This window comes from Mytilus trossulus, chromosome 5, assembly GCF_036588685.1.
Source record: "Mytilus trossulus isolate FHL-02 chromosome 5, PNRI_Mtr1.1.1.hap1, whole genome shotgun sequence".
NCBI lineage: Eukaryota > Metazoa > Mollusca > Bivalvia > Mytilida > Mytilidae > Mytilus > Mytilus trossulus.
In genome coordinates this window covers 28,522,785-28,543,471 of record NC_086377.1, presented here as the reverse complement: position 1 = coordinate 28,543,471, position 20,687 = coordinate 28,522,785, and the positions used below count along the sequence as shown (strand labels likewise).

General features: G+C 33.3%; 2 protein-coding genes across 2 annotated transcripts in view; one reads left to right on the top strand and one right to left on the bottom strand.

Annotated features, from left to right (window-relative positions):
* The window catches only part of LOC134717823 (zinc finger protein 91-like), a 34,087-nt gene extending 23,326 nt beyond the window's left edge, over positions 1–10,761 (bottom strand). The window contains exon 1 of the mRNA XM_063580317.1: positions 10,706–10,761. The gene's annotated coding sequence lies outside the window, so the exon portion shown is untranslated. The remainder of the gene's footprint in view (positions 1–10,705) is intronic.
* Positions 10,762–13,587: 2,826 nt separating this feature from the next.
* LOC134717822 (zinc finger protein 235-like) lies at positions 13,588–20,471 on the top strand. Its single transcript, XM_063580316.1, has 2 exons — positions 13,588–13,649; positions 19,226–20,471. Exon 2 carries the CDS (start codon positions 19,302–19,304, stop codon positions 20,469–20,471), a length of 1,170 nt encoding a protein of 389 aa, XP_063436386.1. The 5' UTR covers positions 13,588–13,649; positions 19,226–19,301.
* Positions 20,472–20,687: the final 216 nt, after the last annotated feature.

Genomic DNA, 20,687 nt, shown 5'->3' with positions numbered 1-20,687 from the left:
GGAAGCAGTAATAATTGTGAAAAAAAACCAAAAGCAACGAGAAGTCTTTAATAAAATATGAAGTATCCGCAATTCAATTTGAGGTCATATTTGACTGCAGTGTTCTATTGCTTTGATTTGATACCTCACCTAATATACTAGTTTAAAAAATAATTCTAAAGTATTGTCCTGCATGACACTTGATATTCAAAAATAATCAAAAATCTAAGTACATGTTTAGATTCAGCAAATCAAAGAGGCCCACAAATTTAATTTTTGTTAAAATCAAACTTAGTTTAATTTTGGACTCTTTGGACCTTAATGTAGGCCAATTTGAAAACGGGACCAAAAATGAAGAATCTACATACACAGTTAGATTTGGCATATCAAAGAACCCCATTTTTTCAATTTTTGATGAAATCAAAAACGTTTAATTTTGGACCCCGATTTGGGCCAACTTGAAAACTGGGCCAGTAATAAAAAATCTAAGTTCATTTTTAGATTCAGCATATCAAAGAACCCCAAGGATTCAATTTTTGTTAAAATCAAACTAAGTTTAATTTTGGACCCTTTGGACCTTAATGTAGACCAATTTGAAAACGGGACCAAAAGTTAAGAATCTACATACACAGTTAGATTCGGCATATCAAAGAACCCCAATTATTCAATTTTGATGAAATCAAACAAAGTTTAATTTAGGACCCTTTGGGCCCCTTTTTCCTAAACTGTTGGGAACAAAACTCCCAAAATCAATACCAACTTTCCTTTTATGGTCATTAACCTTGTGTTTAAATTTCATAGATTTCTATTTACCTATACTAACGTTATGGTGCGAAAACCAAGAAAAATGCTTATTTGGGTCCCTTTTTGGCCCCTTATTCCCAAACTGTTGGGACCTAAACTCCCAAAATCAATACCAATCTTCCTTTTGTGGTCATAAACATTATGTTTAAATTTCATTGATTTCTATTTACTTAAACTAAAGTTATTGTGCGAAAACCCAGAATAATGCTTATTTGGGCCCTTTTTTGGCCCCTAATTCCTAAACTGTTGAAACCAAAACTCCCAAAATCAATCCCAACCTTTCTTTTGTGATCATCAACCTTGTGTCAAAATTTCATAGATTTCTATTATTTTAAACTAAAGTTATAGTGCGAAAACCAAGAAAATGCTTATTTGGGCCCTTTTTGGCCCCTAATTCCTAAAATGTTGGGACCAAAACTCCCAAAATCAATACCAACCTTCCTTTTATGGTCATAAACCTTGTGTTAAAATTTCATAGATTTCTATTCACTTTTACTAAAGTTAGAGTGCGAAAACTAAAAGTATTCGGACGACGACGACGACGACGACGACGCCAACGTGATAGCAATATACGACGAAAATTTTTTCAAAATTTGCGGTCGTATAAAAAGTCATAACTTTTTTGTTATTCGGTAGATTGGTTTAATATTTGTAGACCACATACTCTTGAAAAGTGGAATTCCCTTGATGGAGAAGTTAAAAATATTTTAAGCTTCACAGGATTTAAAAGAAAACTGAATGAGGACATAAGTCCTTGCCCTGTTTTCTTTTCCACTGGTTCACGTAAAGTTAATATAATCCACTGCCAATTAAGAAATGAGGCTAGTGATCTAAAAGATCATCTCTTCTGTGATCATTTGTCGGACAGCTCTATGTGTGCATGTGGAGATCCAGTAGAAGATAATATTCATTTCTTTTATGTTTGTCCATTTTTACATTTATCAGAGATATGAGCTCTTTCAAAAAATAAGTAACTTTGAAAATGTCAATCTTGATGTCCTACTACAGGGTTGCTCAGACTTAAATATTGACGAAAACACAGAGATATTTACATATGTACAACAATATATTCATGAAACTGGAAGATTTTATAATAATTCATGTGATATATACTGTTTAGAAACCAGCCTATAACCACAGTGTACCACTCTTTAGTCTTAATTAAAGACAAACCTAACTTTTAACACAAAAAACAACCAATTGTGTTTAGCATCTTTTTGCAAATAAATTTATATATATTTTATTTTATTTTTTGTATTAGTAATCATGGTAATTATATTTTCAAAAATCAAGAAATTCATAGTCATGTAATAAGATGGTACACTAAATTATTTATGTATTGCAAAAAAGGGCCAATGAATTATTTTTATTCATATAAATAGAACAACTTTGTTGCAGTGAGCTTGTGAATTTGAGTAAAAATCACTTTATGATCTACTTGATTCCTAACCAACACTTATTATTTTGGTATAAAATTCGACATCACCTTCAGTAGGTCTTGCTTTAACTTTGTTTACATAGTTATTTATATATAAAGTATACACAAAAAATACTTCAAGAAGTGGAGGAACTGCCTCCCTGACTCACTGCAACAACGTATGATCTATTAACTTACCAGAAAATTATATACTATCATGCATGTTATTCAATCCATCTTGTATGGGAAAGGATTTGTATAGGCACTGCCTTTTGTCCAATCCCTTTGTTTAAATGTACATTTAATATTTGAACAATAAAATATTTTAAATTGAATTGAACAAGTTGAATATATGTACAGCGTATAACGACGAGTGTGAATACCGTCCGGTCAACTTTATTTGCTCAAAAATATTTTTTTCCACTTATTTTCTTTGATTTTCATAAAATATATTTTAATATCTTTAAGGTCTACAAATATTAAACCAATCTACCGAATAACAAAAAAGTTATGACTTTTTATATCTCGTCCGGTCAACCGTCCTGTCACTATCCGGGCAATCGTCCTGTCATTAGTGCTTCCCCACACTCACGGTTAATCACGGGAACCACCATCACATAATAAAAAAGCACCTTATAATAGAAAAGCACCTTATAATAGAAAAGATCCTTATAATAGTAAAGCACCTTATAATAAAAAAGCACCTTATAATAGAAAACCACCTTATAATAGAAAACCACCTTATAATAGAAAACCACCTTATAATAAAAGAGCACCTTATAATAGAAAAGCACCTTATAATAGAAAAGATCCTTATAATTGAAAAGCACCTTATAATAAAAAAGCACCTTATAATAGAAAAGCACCTTATAATAGAAAAGCACCTTATAATAGAAAAGCACCTTATAATAAAAAAGCACCTTATAGTAGAAAACCACCATCTTATAATAGAAAAGCACCATCTTATAATAGAAAACCACCTTCGTATAATAGAAAACCACCATCTTATAATAGAAAACCACCATCTTATAATAGAAAACCACCATCTTATAATAGAAAAGCACCATCTTATAATAGAAAACCATCATCTTATAATAGAAAACCATCCTCTTATAATAGAAAACCACCATCTTATAATAGAAAACCACCATCTTATAATAGAAAAGCAATAAAAAAAAGACACATAAGACAGCTATGGCGTTCCATATGAACTCATTGTTGACTACTCTAAGGTGACTTCTGGATATATGGATTGATATTTGAACAAAATGTTTAAAGGTGCTGCTCAATTGATATTTGTCACATATTTTTAGAATTATGCCTTCAATATATTATGACCCACCAAGTATAAAGTATGAAATATTTACGGTTCTCGAGAGGTAGAGCAGACACAATTTGTTAAGAACAACGAGCGGATGGACAGACCGACGGACAGACCGACGGACTGACCTTTGACCTAGGATGCATACATAATGACACATTCTCTGGTGTTGGTTAATATATATGTTAAGTTGAAAATGTTTGTCAGGTATAAAGTATGAAATAATAACAGCTGTCCTCTCAAAATATAGTGAGAATAAAAATTTGTTAGAGATTGACAGACCAACAGACAGACAGACCTTTGACCCAGGAAGTGGTACATACATCATGACACACCCTCTGGTGTTGGTTAAAATGGATGTCAAGTATAATATTTAAAATCATAACGGTTCTCAAGATATAGAGCGGACACAATCTTCACAACAGGACACGGGGTTGTCAACTGAAACCAAAGATTTTTTTACGTTGACCTTTGACCTAGGAAGTTGTACATACATCATGACACGCCCTCTGGTAGTGGTTAAAATGGATGTCAAGTATAAACTTTGAAATCATAACGGTTATCTAGATATGGAGCGGACACGATCTTCACTACAGGACACAGGGTTGTCAACTGAAACCAAAGTCTTTGACCTTGACCTTTGACCTAGGAAGTTGTACATACATCATGACACACCCTCTGGTGTTGGTTAATAATCATGTTAAGTATTAAGTATAAAATCATAACGGTTATCTAGATATGAAGCGGACACGATCTTCACCAAAGGACACAGGGTTGCCAACTGAAACTAAAGTTTTTGACCTTGACCTTTGACCTAGGAAGTTGTACATACATCATGACACACCCTCTGGTGTTGGTTGAAATAGATGACAAGTATAAACTTTGAAATCATAACGGTTCTCAAGATATAGAGCGGACACTAAAGTGTTACGGACGGACGGACAGACGGTACGACAGACGGACGGACGGACGGACGGACGGACGGACGGACGAACAGACTGATCACTAGAGGGCGACCCGCCTTAGGCGGGGCCCTAATAGAGCCAAAACAGTATCATTTGTATTTGTGTAGAGTTTAGAAATAGCAAAAATTGTCAAAATTGAAACTCGCCCAAATTTGAACAGATTTTTACATATGACGTTTGACCTCAATTAAAAAAATTGAGACCATATTAAGTCCTGACGACAGGCATATTATTATAGTACACGATTTCCTCTTTCCAATGATGTATTATATAGGTGTGTGTTCGGTGGGGAGATTAAATTTGAAAATCTACCTTTAGTTAGCATATATTAATCTATTGTAATAAAAATTCATAATTTCAAATAAAATTTGTAGATTTAGCTAACTAAGTCCTTATATATTGGAAAAAATAACATTCGTTTACAGTGGAACATTGTTTTAACAGTGAATTAGCTACAATTAAAATTTGCTTGCTAGTCCCTCTCTGTGATCACAAATAGATAACTCTGGCTCGTTTCCCAATCAATCTATCATGAAGGGAAGTCAATTCTTGCAATTTTTATTCATAGTCTATTTTAAAAATGATAAAAAGTTCTTTATATTGGTATGTAAAAATTTTAAACGTTTCAAATTTATGAAATTATATTCGTACATCAATTGTTTTGATACATCAATAACAAAAACTGAAATATATTGCATTGATTCATTTTGTAATTATTCAAAATTATATCAGCACCCCGTATAACCCCGATACAAATGAATCCGGACGTTGACGCGTTCGAAGCGATAATCAGGACAACATTTGGGATGACAATTTCGATTGCCTTCCTAGAACTTATACGATGAAATATAAACATGTCAATATGCATGATAGTTTATTTATTCAATAACAGTTTTTGTAAGTTTTAGATATTGCATAGACCGTTTGATAAAACTGCTCGATGCAAAACGCACAGACATGGTGCAATTTCATACGTTTTATGAGAAAAACAATGCTGAATATCTTTTTGTACATACACATTTGCGTATTAATACCTTAGGCAATAATAAATAACTATACGTTGCATTACTGCGTGCCTTCAAATGTTCCGTAGAACTTAGAATAAACGCAATATCATACTAAATAAGTTGTCTTTAACTGTATTGTTCGTTCCATCAAATGTGTCGCGTTCGTTGTGCGTTTTTAAATAATCACTGTACAGTTCGTTGACAAAAACCCTCACAAATCACTTTCTTGTCTGAGTCTTGTCACGGTATTTGAGATGGTTTCGACGACTCCTTTTCTGTATTTTATTGTAAATTTTGATCTTTTTACAGTATAACTTAACTTAACTTAAAATATCAGTCATACAAAGCCAAAATTTCAATGTTTAACCAACTTACATCAGATAGGAATGTTTCTATTGAAAATTGGGACTTTCAAAGTTATTCCAGATGAAATGAACAGTTAAAAAATATATTCCAGAGAAAGTATAGTACAGTCAATCAAACTTTAATGACTTACTTTTCACAATTTGAGGCTCTTTCAAATACCGATGTTTGTCAAGATTCGCCTAGACGAAAGCAGACATAGGATCTCGTTGAACTTAGTTTACCGAATGACTTACACGGCATTCCAATTGCTTTTTTTAAATTTTTTATTTATTTATTTTTATTTTTTACATCTAAAGCTTTGTAGATGTGGTGTGATGGCCGGTGAGACAACTTTCCACCTAAGTTTAAATGAAATGGGTATATTTATAAAACATTTCACAATGAGGAAAACCTATACCATATCGTTTGCTAAAAAAAAGTATGAACTTGTGCAATGCCAAATAGTTAAGGAATCAGTATCAAGAGAATGTACGATCTTATGAATTCTCATAAGTATGCTTAAATTGTAATAATGTTAAGTGATGTTTTAATTTAACAGGTACAGCAAAACTTTCTACATTGTAGCCAATCTTTATTTTTCTTTAATTTCATTTAATGAAAGAATTTTGTGAATGATGACTGGGATATATACTATTAGATATGGTCACTTTGGTCTTCTTCTCCGACCGGCAGTAAAACCTGACTGAAGTTGGCCAACCGTTGAGTTTGTGTGGGGTGTAAACGTACGCAATCACGTCCAATCCGAATGGAAACATTAGGTCCAATGTCTGGTGTTGAGAGAACACCACGCTAATACACTGTGCAAACCCTTGCAAAAACTTTATGAGAGGTCCATAAATGGCCTGTTGAAAGGCAACATTTGTGTCCTTATTCAATTTACCTCATTTAATCCAGTGGCAGTCCAAACTTCTCTGGCTTAATTCCTGAGGGCCGCCTTCCAGGACCTACATTTAATATGTGTTGCTACTTATATGATTATCATAAACACGCATGACATATTTGCAAGTGAACTTTATTTAAGCAACCAAAAAATACGGTCCCTTCTGTCTTCTCCAAAATAAGTCAAAAATTTGAATGAAATGCATATGGGTGGGTAAATATTAAGGTGTAAGTAACAAGAATTAAGAATCGTTTAGATTTTGCCATCACAGTAGAAAGACTGTAATGTTCGAGCAAGTTAAGCACAATCTTTAAACCTTTAAAATTATTATGTCTGTTTAGATCACGCATCATTGAAAATATAACAGAATTTGATGGGACTGTCGTATAAAGTCAGAGGTTTAGCGCTATAAGACAAGATTTAATTCACAATTTTTTACATTTGAAAATGCCTGTACCAAGTCAGGAATGTGACAGTTGTTGTCCATTCGTTTTTTATGTGTTGTGTCCTTTGATTTTCCGATGTGATTATGAACTTTCAGATTTGATTTTCCTCTGAGTTCAATAATTTTGTGATTTTACTTATTGCTACCAATTTACACTTTCGTATATATAAGGATTTTTTTACATGCACAAAGTGCTTCTACGAGTGTTCCAACAATACCACGGTTATTATGTGTTGCTGTCTGCATGAAACATTGGCAAATTATTTTTTCTAACATGCATATTGGTTATAATCATACCAAAGTATAATTTAATACATGCAAAATTCATTGACAAACGCAATATGTTGTCAACGAAGCGTACAGTACAAAAAGGTGTAATGACAACGAAACTTACACAACATGAAAATAATGACAATTTAAAACGTGTACTTTTCTTTTTCTAGACACAACATAAAGATACGATCTTAATAAGTTTGTTAATTTCAAATATGAAATTTTCACAAATGTATGTTTAAAAAGCTATGTGGTACGAGAAACATTAATTTTTGAAGATTTAAAAATACCTAGCACGTTTTATCACTGATATCGTCGTGCGTTTGTTAATGTTTGTATATAAAGATGTCACATATTTGAAAAAAACTTTTAATAACTAATGAGTTGTATGGCAAAGAATATATTGGAGCAAAATATCTGAAGAATAGATAATGTATTTTCTTTAAAAGTATTATTTTTTATTGTCAGAACTCAGTGTTACACGGTGTGTTCGATTCGAACGCGTCAACGTCCGGTTTCATCTGTATCGGGGTTATACAGGGTGATCAGAAACCTAAACATCTATACTATTAAACGAGAAGACCTCATTTTGGGTGTCGCTTCTCCTCCTTCCACAATAAATCAATCATTATGCCTCTGTGTCCTATAGGTAAAATGCATAGTCGCATTTGTCATCCATTCTTATGATTATTCAGATTGAGCTATTTTGGGAGAAAAAACACAAAAAAGGAGTCCGGAAATGATTCCGTCATCAGACTGACTTTTTTTCATAGATAAGACTTCCTGTTTGAAACATGCACAAATACAACCAATCGTATGATAGATAACAAAAAAGAAAAATAGATAAGCCAATCAGATCGTTCTCCATATCATGGTGTTTAGATCGCAAGAACCACAACTATTATACCTCCTTAGAGAGGACAATTATTTTTTGCGTTTATCTACATGTAAACTACGTATACGATTATACTTTTTTAATATATAGAGAATCTCTGTATTCTGTCTACTGTTTTTTTTTTAATGTTTACTATTCAAGGGGTTATACCAGTTGCATTTATATTAAGATAAGTAAAACATGTGACACAAGTACAACCAATCTAGAGCGTTCTCCATATAATGGTGTTTAGATCGCAAAATCACAACAATTATATCCCTTAGAGAGGACAAATATTTTTCGCGTTTATCTACATGTAAACTACGATTATACTACTTTCGTATATAGAGACTATCTGTATTCTGTCAGGTAAATTTAATGTCTATATATAATTTATTGTTAAAAGGGAAAATAGTGATTTGGCAAACATGAAAGTAAGGTAGAGATAAGAGGGAGGCTAGATTTTTTTCGGGGCGTCGGGATCGGGTGTTTTTATGCTCGGGATTTGGGGATTGATCCTTACGGGATTCGGGAATATATTTTTCGATTTCGGGATTTGAATTTCTTTAAATTCTGCATCTCGGGATTTCATGGTTTTAAGCCCGGGATTTCGGGATCAGGACCCCTCCGATCGGGATTTGGGGATTGATCCTTACAGGATCCGGGAATATATTTTTCGATTTCGAGATATGAATTTCTTTAAATTCTGCATCTCGGGATTTCATGGTTTTAAGCCCGGGATTTCGGGATCAGGACCCCTCCGATAGACAACCCCTCAAATTAGCCTTAGTCGGTATTAGTCATTTATACATGATTCAAATCTTACCATTGGCATATTTTTAAAAAAAAGGCTCTAAAAAAGCACTGATGGATTGTCATAGAAGCATATTTTTTAGACTAATAATGGTCTTTATATAAGCAGTTACATTTATTTCATGTTTGAAACGGTGCAAATTTTTAATTTGATTTGACTTTTACCAAAAGAAGCATTGTATAGCAAAGGAGAATAATAATTGTGGTCGTAGGCCAGAAACACGAATATAATTGAATTTAACAGAAAGGAAACAAATATCGGACTTTGGAAAAAGGGAGATACCTTTTATGTAATTCTCAGTACATAATATCTTTTACAAAAAAAATCATCCTACAACAGTTCACAAGCTGTATATGCCCGCGATTTCGCGGGTCTGTTCTAGTAATTATAAAAAAATGAACCTGTTAAGGGGAGACAATTCTCGTATAACTTTTTCGGATTGGCACATTATACCACGGAATGTCACTCATCATACAAATGGCACATCCATATAATTAATTAACTGCGCAATCGTGCTCCACCTTCAATGATGATTTTGAATTATAAATATAACCAAAAGTTGTTAATCTATAGATAGTGAAGACTAATGAAAGCTAACCCACTGTAAAATATTTTTTTGCACTTTTTTAAAACTTCCTCAGAAAAATTCTCGAGCCACTTGACTTTCATAGCTCAAAATTAACGTTTTTACAGAATATTTGAATACAGTAGTTACAGATTATTCGCTTCTCAAAGTGTAAGACGCAATAAAAATCGTATGCTTGCACAATCTTACCGAAATACGGATTTAATTAAGTCCTAAACATTTTGACATTTCTTCGTATATTTTTTTTTTTTATCGAAAACCGGTTTAAACAAATCACAAGTACGTGTTAAGATCCGACTAAATACCTATTTCCCGATATATGGTCAGGTAAAATTGCTATATAATATAGTTTTGTAAAAAGGGGCAAATAAACAGAACTACAGTGAGGCCTTAACTACTATATTTCTGCATTATCATGACAACAACATATTTTACAATAAATAGTTTTATACTATAGATAAGCTCCATAAAATGCATAATAAGAGGCGTTTTATACAGCTACAACATATGTAAGAAAACTTTTATTCATTCTCATCTATATTCTTCCCTTTTACAACAATGTTTTACACGATGTTGTAGGGGTCCCTACAAAAAAATAGACTTGCAAGACGTCATAATTATTTGGACTATCCATAATATTATTTTGTATGTCTTATTATGATTCCGATATGAATGTGACCTAAATATAATATTTAAATCATAAATTCAACAAATCATCTCTTTAAACTTGTAGGATTCCCGCTGCTATTTTTGTTGAATGAGTACAATTTAGGTATTGTGATATCTAGCACGATCTATCAGTGGTGGATCCAGGGGGCATGGAACCCCCTTTTTTTGACGATCTATGCATTTGTAAAGTGACATATAGTATGACCCCCTCCTTTATTGTGGGTTGGGACCCCCTTTCAAAAAAAGGCTTTTCTCTGTCCCTGTATATCATATATAATGTGCTTTGTCCATATGCAAAAACTTACTTGTTCGTCTAACAAGAGAATATAAGTCCAAGAAATGAAACTAACGTTATCGTGATTTTCTTTCTTTATTCTGAATCGCCGTTCTATTTCGGCGCACTCTCATGTAGGATCATGTATAAGATGAGACAAGAGACGACATTACAAAATCGATCAATGAAGGATAAAAAACTTAATTCAAATTATTTAGGGAGGGGTGGTCAAAATTGCTGCATTTTTTGTATATATATCCTTCTTGGTCAATCATTTTTCCCCAAATTAAGTTAAGAGGGGAGGGGATAGGGGTTTCTGTGATAAAGCTATATATGAAATCATTTTTTTTTATCCTACATTGATCTTTTTATGTCGGCTCTAGAGATAATGCGATACACAAATGTTCTGTACTATACGTACTACGACTTTATGCTGGGAAGATACAACTGGGTCATTCGTACATTTATCAATCACATTATTTATTTTTAGTATTAAATTTAACCCTTTAAGTTGGGGGAGAAATCTGCTTTCAGAATATTTTTTTTTTGTAATCTACTTGACCAGATTTTTTTTTCTCCATCAAAATGGGTATCAGAATTAAAAAAAAAAAAAAAAAAAAAATCCCATACATGTACCCCCTCCTTGAAGTTAAATGATTTGTTCCCTAATGGTTGGTATCCAAGATCAAGGTTAATATTTCGTGTTCAATATAGAAAAAAAGTAGATGTGGTATAATAGGCAATGAGACAACTCTCCACAACAGACCAAATACTGACACAGAAATGTACAGCTACAGGTCACCATACGGCCTTCAACAATGAACAAAGCACATACCACATATTCAGCTATAAAAGGCCACGAAAACTGAAATGTAAAACAATTCAAACGAGAAAATGAATATGTAACACAAATCTGTATCTCTAATACCATAAATAATGGGTCAACTGCATTAGCTCATATGGCAAGACGACTATTATGTGACCTTGAACTTATTTTAATGATTCATTGGAAAATGTTAAGGTTTTATTTTTTTGTTGGTTTTAATAATTGTATTTATTTGTGTTCATGTCCGTCTGGCAGGTATCGTTAGACTTTGACTTTTGTTTTGTTCCATGAACAATATAAAGTTTATGTGATACTTTTATTAAATTATTTATCTTACAGATCTTCAAAATAGATTGAAAATTACGAACATTGATTTAAAATACAGGTACAGGAACATGTATCTTAGGGAGCTACCATTTGATTTTTATGGGGGGTCACCGGGGGTGGGGGTGGGTGCTAGAATGAAATTTGAAAAAATAGGCAGGACAGAAGTTTTGAATAAAAAAAGGCAGGATGAGACACTTGCAAAAAAAAAGTCAGGACGACAACTTAGGTAAAAAAAAGTCAGGATAAACTAAAAAAAAAAAAAAAGGCAGGACCGAACAGAGTGAAAAATGAAAAGGCAGGACAAAGGTTACAGCTGTAAAAATAGATAAAATTTTTCGTCCTAGCCCCCCCTTAAAATCAAATGGTAGCTCCCTAAATATGACAATAATTTTATAGTAACACAATAGTACTGAAAATTAAAAGTAAATGTCCACTCTAACAGATTTTTTTAGTACCTATGCAAAAGTAGCTGTGTAGGTTTAATACATATGGTCTCACTTTTCAAGAATACAGGAAATAGAATCAAATGTTACAGGAATATTCTGTACCACATACATACTGTACTTAAAGTGTTATTTGTGCCTTCATATTTAAAATAGTTGATCAAAATGATACCAATGTAACTAAATGGTAACTCATGTTTATCATTGCAGATGCGCTTCACAACCTAGGAAGTGGACCTGCTCATAATATGCTATAAGAGACACAAATTGCATTAAAAAGTAGTTAGCTGTTTGTTTTCAGGGCTTGTATTCTTCAATTCTTGGAACACAAAAATAATTAAGAATTGCAGCAAATAACTTAAAAGTAAAGTGGAAAATCCAGTTTAACAAACTATGCACATACAATATGTGTTATAATTTTAGACCTAGCCTTTTGAATGTTAATAGTGCTTCTAGCATGCATCTTCCTGTTTTGAGATTACAATTTTGAAATCTATGCTAACAAAACCTACAAATAATTTGACTACCTATTTCCTCAAATAAAAAAATTAGACACAATGAAACCAGCGAAATCATTGGCAGATCCAAGGAGTTTTCCTAGGGCGGAATTCCTTTTCAAAATGACTGGATTCTCGCCTGGAATATATCTCATGTTGTGGTCAAAGGATATAGCTATCTTGTTTATTGAATAAATGCAAAGAGAATATATAGTACAGTCTGTGTTTTTTTTTTTTGCTAGTTATCGTTTCTTTTTTAATCCATCTGATGAGGGGTTGGGCCTTTTTCAACTGACTTTTATGGTTTGTTCTTATATTGGAATACAATAGCCCAGGCGCCTGATGCCATGCATATAACCCATCTTTCTGTATGTGTTTTTTCCAAGTCAGGAGCCTGTAATTTAGCGGTTTTCGTTGGTTTCTCTGTTTCATATTTGTTTTTCGTTCATTATTTTGTAAATATTTACATCATTAGTTTTCTCATTTTAACGGCAGTGTAAGATGTGTAATTTTTGGGCAATTTATAGTCCTAAGTATAATATAAGACTCTGCAGGTTCATATCATTTACATCCAGCGCTTTTCATCGGATATTTCTTATTTTTACTATATTAATGTAGTCTTCGGTTCAACATTGATAGTAAAAAATAAAAACAAGAACTTGTATGTACACTCTACATTTTAAAATTATAAAATGGATAAAAAATATAATTGTCATTTTGACGTATTTTTTTTAAACCAATGGCAAGATACGATTTACTTTTCGACTAGGCTCTGTTGTTTAGTCGTTTGATATGGTAAAATCCCAACAGCTTCGAATAAGATCTTCCTAGCATATTAGCATTGGTTTTCCTCCCCTTACTTATATTCCCTGGAAGATAAAAGTAAGTGTATTCAAAAATGAAGAAACTTAGAAAGCACATATTTGATAACTATACTATAACTACGTTGCAAAGAGAATAACATTTAAGGAATGACTGTTACCATAGTTAATGTAAATGACTCCCACCTTCACCCCAAGTCAATGATGAGGTGGGATGTAGGACCTTTATCGGGACTCCGGGATCGGGTGTTTTTAAGCTCGGGGTTTCGGGATTGACCCTTTCGGCTTTCGGGATACGGGAATTCTTGTTTTCGAATTTCGGGACCTCGGGATTTCGTGTTTTTAAGGCCGGGATTTCGGGATTAGGACCCCTACTATCCCCCCTCCATGATGTCTAAGTATTACGATGGAATAACATGCAATGACATGACAGGTGTTTGGTCTATCAAAGTGATATGCATATGTGACGCCTATGAGATTGACCTTGCATGACTGTTACCAGTGGCGGATCCAGAAATTTTCACAAGTGGGGGCCCACTGAGTGACTGACCTAAGAGGGGACCCTCTCCACTCACGATTCAGTGATTCCCATATACTGAGCAACCAAATTTTTTCCCAAAAAGGGGGCCAGCCCCCCCCCCCCCCCCCTCCCTTAAATCCGCCTCTGGTTACAGTAATATTTGTTTCGGTCTATGAAGAAATAAAGGACAAAAAGGTTTAAAAGAAACAGCATTCTTGTAGTTTCCGGCACAGGCACTTGTTTCTATCCATGGATTTTTTTTCCCGAAAACACACTTACACTATCAAGGCTATCAACGTACATAGTTGAGGTTTAATTGTATGCATTGTACCACAAGGTTCCATGATATCAGTAAGTGATGGCTTAGATTGAGTTTGTGTGTAATCGCACCAAACGTTCTGGAATGAAGGGCAACAAACACACTTCTTTTCATAGTTTCACGACTACATGTAGCTGTTTAATTCGTTACAGTTGTCATGGTATTTGACTGAAACTTGCGTTTTAGAATTTTGTGTTAGATGGTCCAAGGACACAGTTATCTTCCTTTGGTTTTCGTTGTCTGTTTTCGTTGTCTACGAATATAGTCCCTAGTGTAAACAGTGTATAACTTGCATGTTTTATTTGATACACTTTCCCAATTTATTTCTTGATATTAAATGCATGAAATATTAAGTAGGGGGATTTAATTACATGTCAAACAAGAAATATCTTTAAAAAAGATATCTGACGTATTTCAATTTGAGTATATACAATGATATATATATATATATTTAAATCTATCATTTCGATAACCTTTAGAAGCACAATGACTTAATGATGCAGGACCTCTTTAATACAATCTCCATCTGAATGAAACTACAAGAAATTCTTTACTAAGTCTGGTTATATTTAGTGTTAGGACATTATATATAAGAATATTGTGATGACACCTAAAAAAATATTTGTAAAAAAAATCCAGTGCAAATAACAAGAAACAAATATACATTTACTACTGTTTACATTAAACTTAATTCATGGTTAACAAAGCTAGAAACTATTGTAGTGTAAGTAGTATCTTTCTGTTTACATTCACCAAAACCCCGCGAAAATCTCACATGCGTAGGTGCGTTCTTAAAGTCATGGCAAAATTATATAATTGTCCCGAATAAACAGCTGTCATGGATCCAAAGAGCTATTGGAGAAACCATTATTTTAATAAAGATATAAGTGTTTGTAACATCTAGTTCAAATATTTATAGTTTTTCACTTGCTTTCCATCACGATATAATTTCGAGCCGTTTTTTCAAACACAACAAATAACCCACCATGACAACATTTTGTCCAATCACAGAAAGGATTTTCGAGCATGCGTATTCTGTTGCCATAGTTCAGCGTCCTTAAGTTCAAAGTGCACAAACCGAAACTATACCGACAAAAAAATTGGGTGCTGAATCTTTATGTTAAGTAGTGATTTGGTCCAGTTCAAAAAGATCAAATTTTATCACGTCTGAAGCTGTCAAACTGAATTTTACATCCCCTTAATACAGAATTGTCAATATTTTGAGTTAGAGCTGGTAGAAGTTTCTATAATTATATAGTCTCACTGGTAGTACACCACACTGTAAAAATCTTTTTGAGAAAGGGCAGGTGCGATTTTTTTTAATTTGAATTTATTGTCTAAAAGAAATGCACTACGAAATAACTGTTCTCATGCCAGATGTCAAACATAAAAAACAAACATTTGAAAAATATTTTTTTATGTGGAAAATCTTGGCTTTTTCTATGTAAAATTCCTTTAAAAGGGCTGAGATTGAGTTCAGGGTAATTGTCCTATTTATTAATAAGTGGTTAAAAAATGTTAAAAATAAGTTTTTTTTCTAGTCATGTTTCTTTTTGGGATACGATTGCTTTTAAGCAATCTGTAGATCTATACCATTAATTCATGGCCATGCCCTCACGTCAACCGTTTTATTCTAAACAGGAAGGAACATCTCAGATTCTTGATATTGTCTTGCTTTAAATTGTTAAAAAAACCCAAAAGGATTCAATTTAAACAACTGTCCTGTTATTTTCTTTTCGTAATTTTCATTTTTCGATCTTTCCCTTGACTTGTATAAGCGTTTTTAACAACACGGAAAATCAGATTAAGCAGTATTTATATTTAATGTTTTTATTAATTTAGAAACACGTCAAAGGGAATTCCCCAGTTTTTGTCGAGCCTGCAACTTTTGTTGCAGAAAGCTCGACATAATGATAGTGATTCGGCGGCGGCTGCTACGGCGGCGGCATCGACGGTGTTAGCTTACTTCTTAAAAACTGTATAATTTAGAAGGTTGAAGACCTGGATGGTTCATACTTTATATATAGATGCCTCATGTTACGAAGTTTCCGTCAGTCACATGTCAAATGTCCCTTACCTCATTTTCATGGTTCAGTGACCACTTAAAAAAAGTTCAGATTTTTTGTAATATTGAATTCTCTCTTATTATAAGTAATAATTTTATGATAATTATATTTGGTATGTGCGTACCTTGCAAGGTCCTCATGCCCGCCAGATAGTTTTCACTTGACCTCGACCTCATTTCATGGATCAGTGAACAAGGTTAGGTTTTGGTGGTCAAGTCCATATCTCAGTTACTATAAGCAATTGGGCTAGTATATTCGGTTATGGAAGGACTGTAAGGTGTACATGTCCAACTGGCAGGTGTCATCTGACCTTGACCTCATTTTCATGGTTGAGTGGTCAAAGGTAAGTTTTTGAGTTTTGGTCTTTTTATCTAATATTATATGCCATAGATCAACTATATTTGGTGCATGGAAATATTTTATGATCTGTATGTCAGTCGTGCAGGTTTAATTTGACCTCAACTTCATTTCCATGGTTCATTTCTCAGTGTTAAGGTTTTGTGTTTTGGTCTATTATTATAAGTAATAGGTCAACTATATTTATTGTATGGAAGCATTGTTAGCTGTACATGTCTGCCTGGCATGGTTCATCTGACCTTGACCTCATTTTCATGGTTCAGTTGTCTTTGTTTAGTTATCTTGGTTAATATTAAGTTTATGTGACAGTTTTTGATAAAGCTTAATTCTTAGGACTATCAACATAATATCAACGATAAGTAAAGAAGGCGAGACATTTCAGGTGTGCACTCTTGTGATAGCATGCGAGAGTTCTCTTAATTCCGATCGATAAATTTATTTCTGTCATATAAGAACTAAAAGTGGAGTTTTCTCATATGTCACCGTTATGAAACTGATATTTGATAATGTACTTCACTAAAGAAATGGAGGTCGTTTACTTAACATTTAATATAGTCCTTGCTACAAATCACAAGTCGGTTTGTTTTGGTCGCATGCGTATATTTATCTTGACTTGAAGGGGTATCAGATTGAATGGTTGCTCTGGATTCCCAAATCCATTGATTAATTTGAAACTCATGAGATCCTTTCTATGTCTGTCTGCTATTGAGGGTTATTGTTGTTGCATAATTTTAAATCATATGCATCATTTAAATTAACATAATTGTAGTCAATATCACTGGTTCTTTTAAATCTTAAAAAAAAATGTAGCAACATTGCCAGTTTTCAGTATTCTGTTTGCCTTGGTTTTTTGTTAACTGCCTACAGTGCTTACAGCGCTTTGGTTTTATTGGGAGCTTGAATAATACCAAATAAAGGCTGCAATTGCCAAGTATTGTACAATGTCAGAGTATTGTACAACAGCACATTATTGAGAAACAACACCGTATTTCTTTAAAACACAATTGTTGATGTTTTTGGAAAGATTAGAACTTGTTCTAAATCTCTACTAAGGCATCGGCCTCCCTAACACGGCATGTTAGCTACTGTAACTAAATGTATTTACACTGAAATATAGTTCCTATAGACCTCATTTATGTGCACATACTACACATATAAACCTTCTCTCACTCACTCTATAAACTGAAAAAATGGTATATTATTGGAGCAGTTAATTCAAGAATGTGTATGTCATTAAGGTGTGTTGATGTGCAGGCTTTTTTTTAAAAAAACATTTTGATTTATAGGCAGTTGAGTATTGATACAATACTAGTCATTGACAACTGCCATTATCACTAAACAATCAGAGACAAAGTAGTCTTTTAATTACAATAGCTCACCTCCTAAACTGTCAATTAAATTGACCACTTACTTATCAACCTCGGTCTTACATAATTATAGACCATGCAATATACATCTTAATATACAAATATTTGACCTCATAATTGAATACACAAATAAATTTTTAGATGTATATAAGGATATGATAGATTTATTTATTGCTTATAACTTTTGATCTACATTACATAAAGTGATCTTGTCAATTATATCTGAAAGATAAATGGTTAATGGATTAACAAGATCTTTAAAAAGATGAATATAAATATGAATATGTAAAAGGTATTCAAGTAAGGCCTACTTTATAAATTTCCCATTATCATCTGTAATTAATCAACAATTCAGATTTATTTTAGGTCACTTTTTTTATTATCAGGAATTGGCTTCAAACAGTTTTAAATTTTAAAACTTTTAATTATAACAAACCATTGTTTATTAGTTTATCCCCCATCAATCAATATGTCTATTTTAGTCATTTGAATTTTTAATAGAAGTGTAACCAAGAAAGAATCCACATTTCAATACAATAAGTCTTTTATTTTGTTTACATCGAAAAAATACATTTTCAATGACCTGCGTTGAAAAATACTTTAAAAATTGATCAGAAGGCATTCTACAACTTTTAATCTTCAATGTCATATAACCTCTGTTTCAACTTACAAAATGCCCCAAAACAACATTTTTAGATTATTTTTGTTGACAATTTATTTTCACCACTGGCTGGTGATAAACCTCATACATTTGCCAGATAATGTGTCGAGGTGGTGCCTTAAAGAGACGTTATAAAAGCCCTTTTTAGAAAACAGACTGATGAAAAATGTCGTATATGTGATGTTTGAGCAATCGATTTAAGTCAAGAAAGTTAACTGAAGGGACACATGACAAAACGTATTCGTCTGGTGATTAAACTTAACTTTTGTTATATATATGGCGTAAACTTATTTTTGTTATATTTATGGCGTAAACTTATTTTTGTTATATTTATGCTCTTTTTACAGTTATCTGAAGAGACACACAACTCCAGTTTTAGATTAGTTGAAGGTTTAGTTAAACCAGTAATTAACAACAAAAGGTATGACAACACAAACAGATGATACACATGACAAACCTCATGTCTGTGAGGTATGTTGTAAAGGCTTCAGTCAGTCGGGCAGTTTAATGAAACACATGAGAATACATACAGGTGGTAAACCTCACACCTGTGGTGTATGCGGGAAGGGCTTTAGTCGGCTGGGTAATTTAAAGACTCATATGAGAACACATAGGAACAAACCTTATGGCTGTAAAGTATGTTGTAAAAGCTTTAGTCAGCTGGATGATTTGAAGACTCACATGAGAACACATACAGGTGACCAACCTCACAACTGTGGTGTATGCGGGAAAGGCTTTAGTCGGCTGGATAATTTAAAGACTCATTTGAGAACAAATAGAAACAAAACTCATGCCTGTGATGTATGCAGTAAAGAGTTCAGTAAGCCTTGTAGTTTAAACATTCACATGCTCACACATACAGGTGATACATTGCATGTATGTAAAGTATGTGGTAAAGGCTGTAGTCGGCTCGGTGGTTTAAAGACTCACATGCGAACACACACAGGGGATACACCTTATGTGTGTGATGTATGTGGTAGAGGCTTTAGTCAGTCGGGTAGTTTGAAGAATCACAAGAGAACCCATACAGGTGATAAACCATATATCTGTGATGTCTGTGGTAAAGAATTTAGTCGGCTGGATAATTTAAAAGATCACCTGAAAAAACATGTGGGCGATAAACTTTATGGCTGTGATGTGTGTGGAAAAGGGTTTGGTCGGCTGGATAATTTAAAGAATCATATGAGAACACATACGGACGATAAACATCATGACTGTGATGTTTGTGGTAAAGGGTTTAGTCAGCCTTGTAGTTTGAAGAATCACAAAAGAACACATACCGGTGATATACATGTACCTTGTGAATGTGATGTATGTGGTAGTGGGTTTAGTCGTCTTGGTAATTTACAGACACACATGAGAACACATACAGGTGAAAAACCTCATGCCTGTGATTTATGTGGTAAACAGTTTAGTCAGTCGAGTAGTTTTAGTCGGCTGAAGGATTTAAAGACTCACATGAGAACACATACATATGATCAACCTCATGACTGTGGTGTATGCGGTAAGGGCTTTAGTCGGCGTCATTATTTACAGATTCACATGAGAATACATACAGGTAATAAACCTCATTCATTCGACGTATGTGGTTAAAAGTTTAGTCGTCGGTGTAATTTACAGACACATGAGAACACATACAGGTGATTAACCTCATGTCGAAGATGTTGGAGATAAAAGTTTTAGTTATTTTAGAAATGTGCAGAGACACATGAGAACACATACAAGAGTTACATCTCATGACTGTGATGTTGGAGATAACGATTTTAGTAACTTCAAAAATGTACAGAGACTCATGAGAACAAATACAGT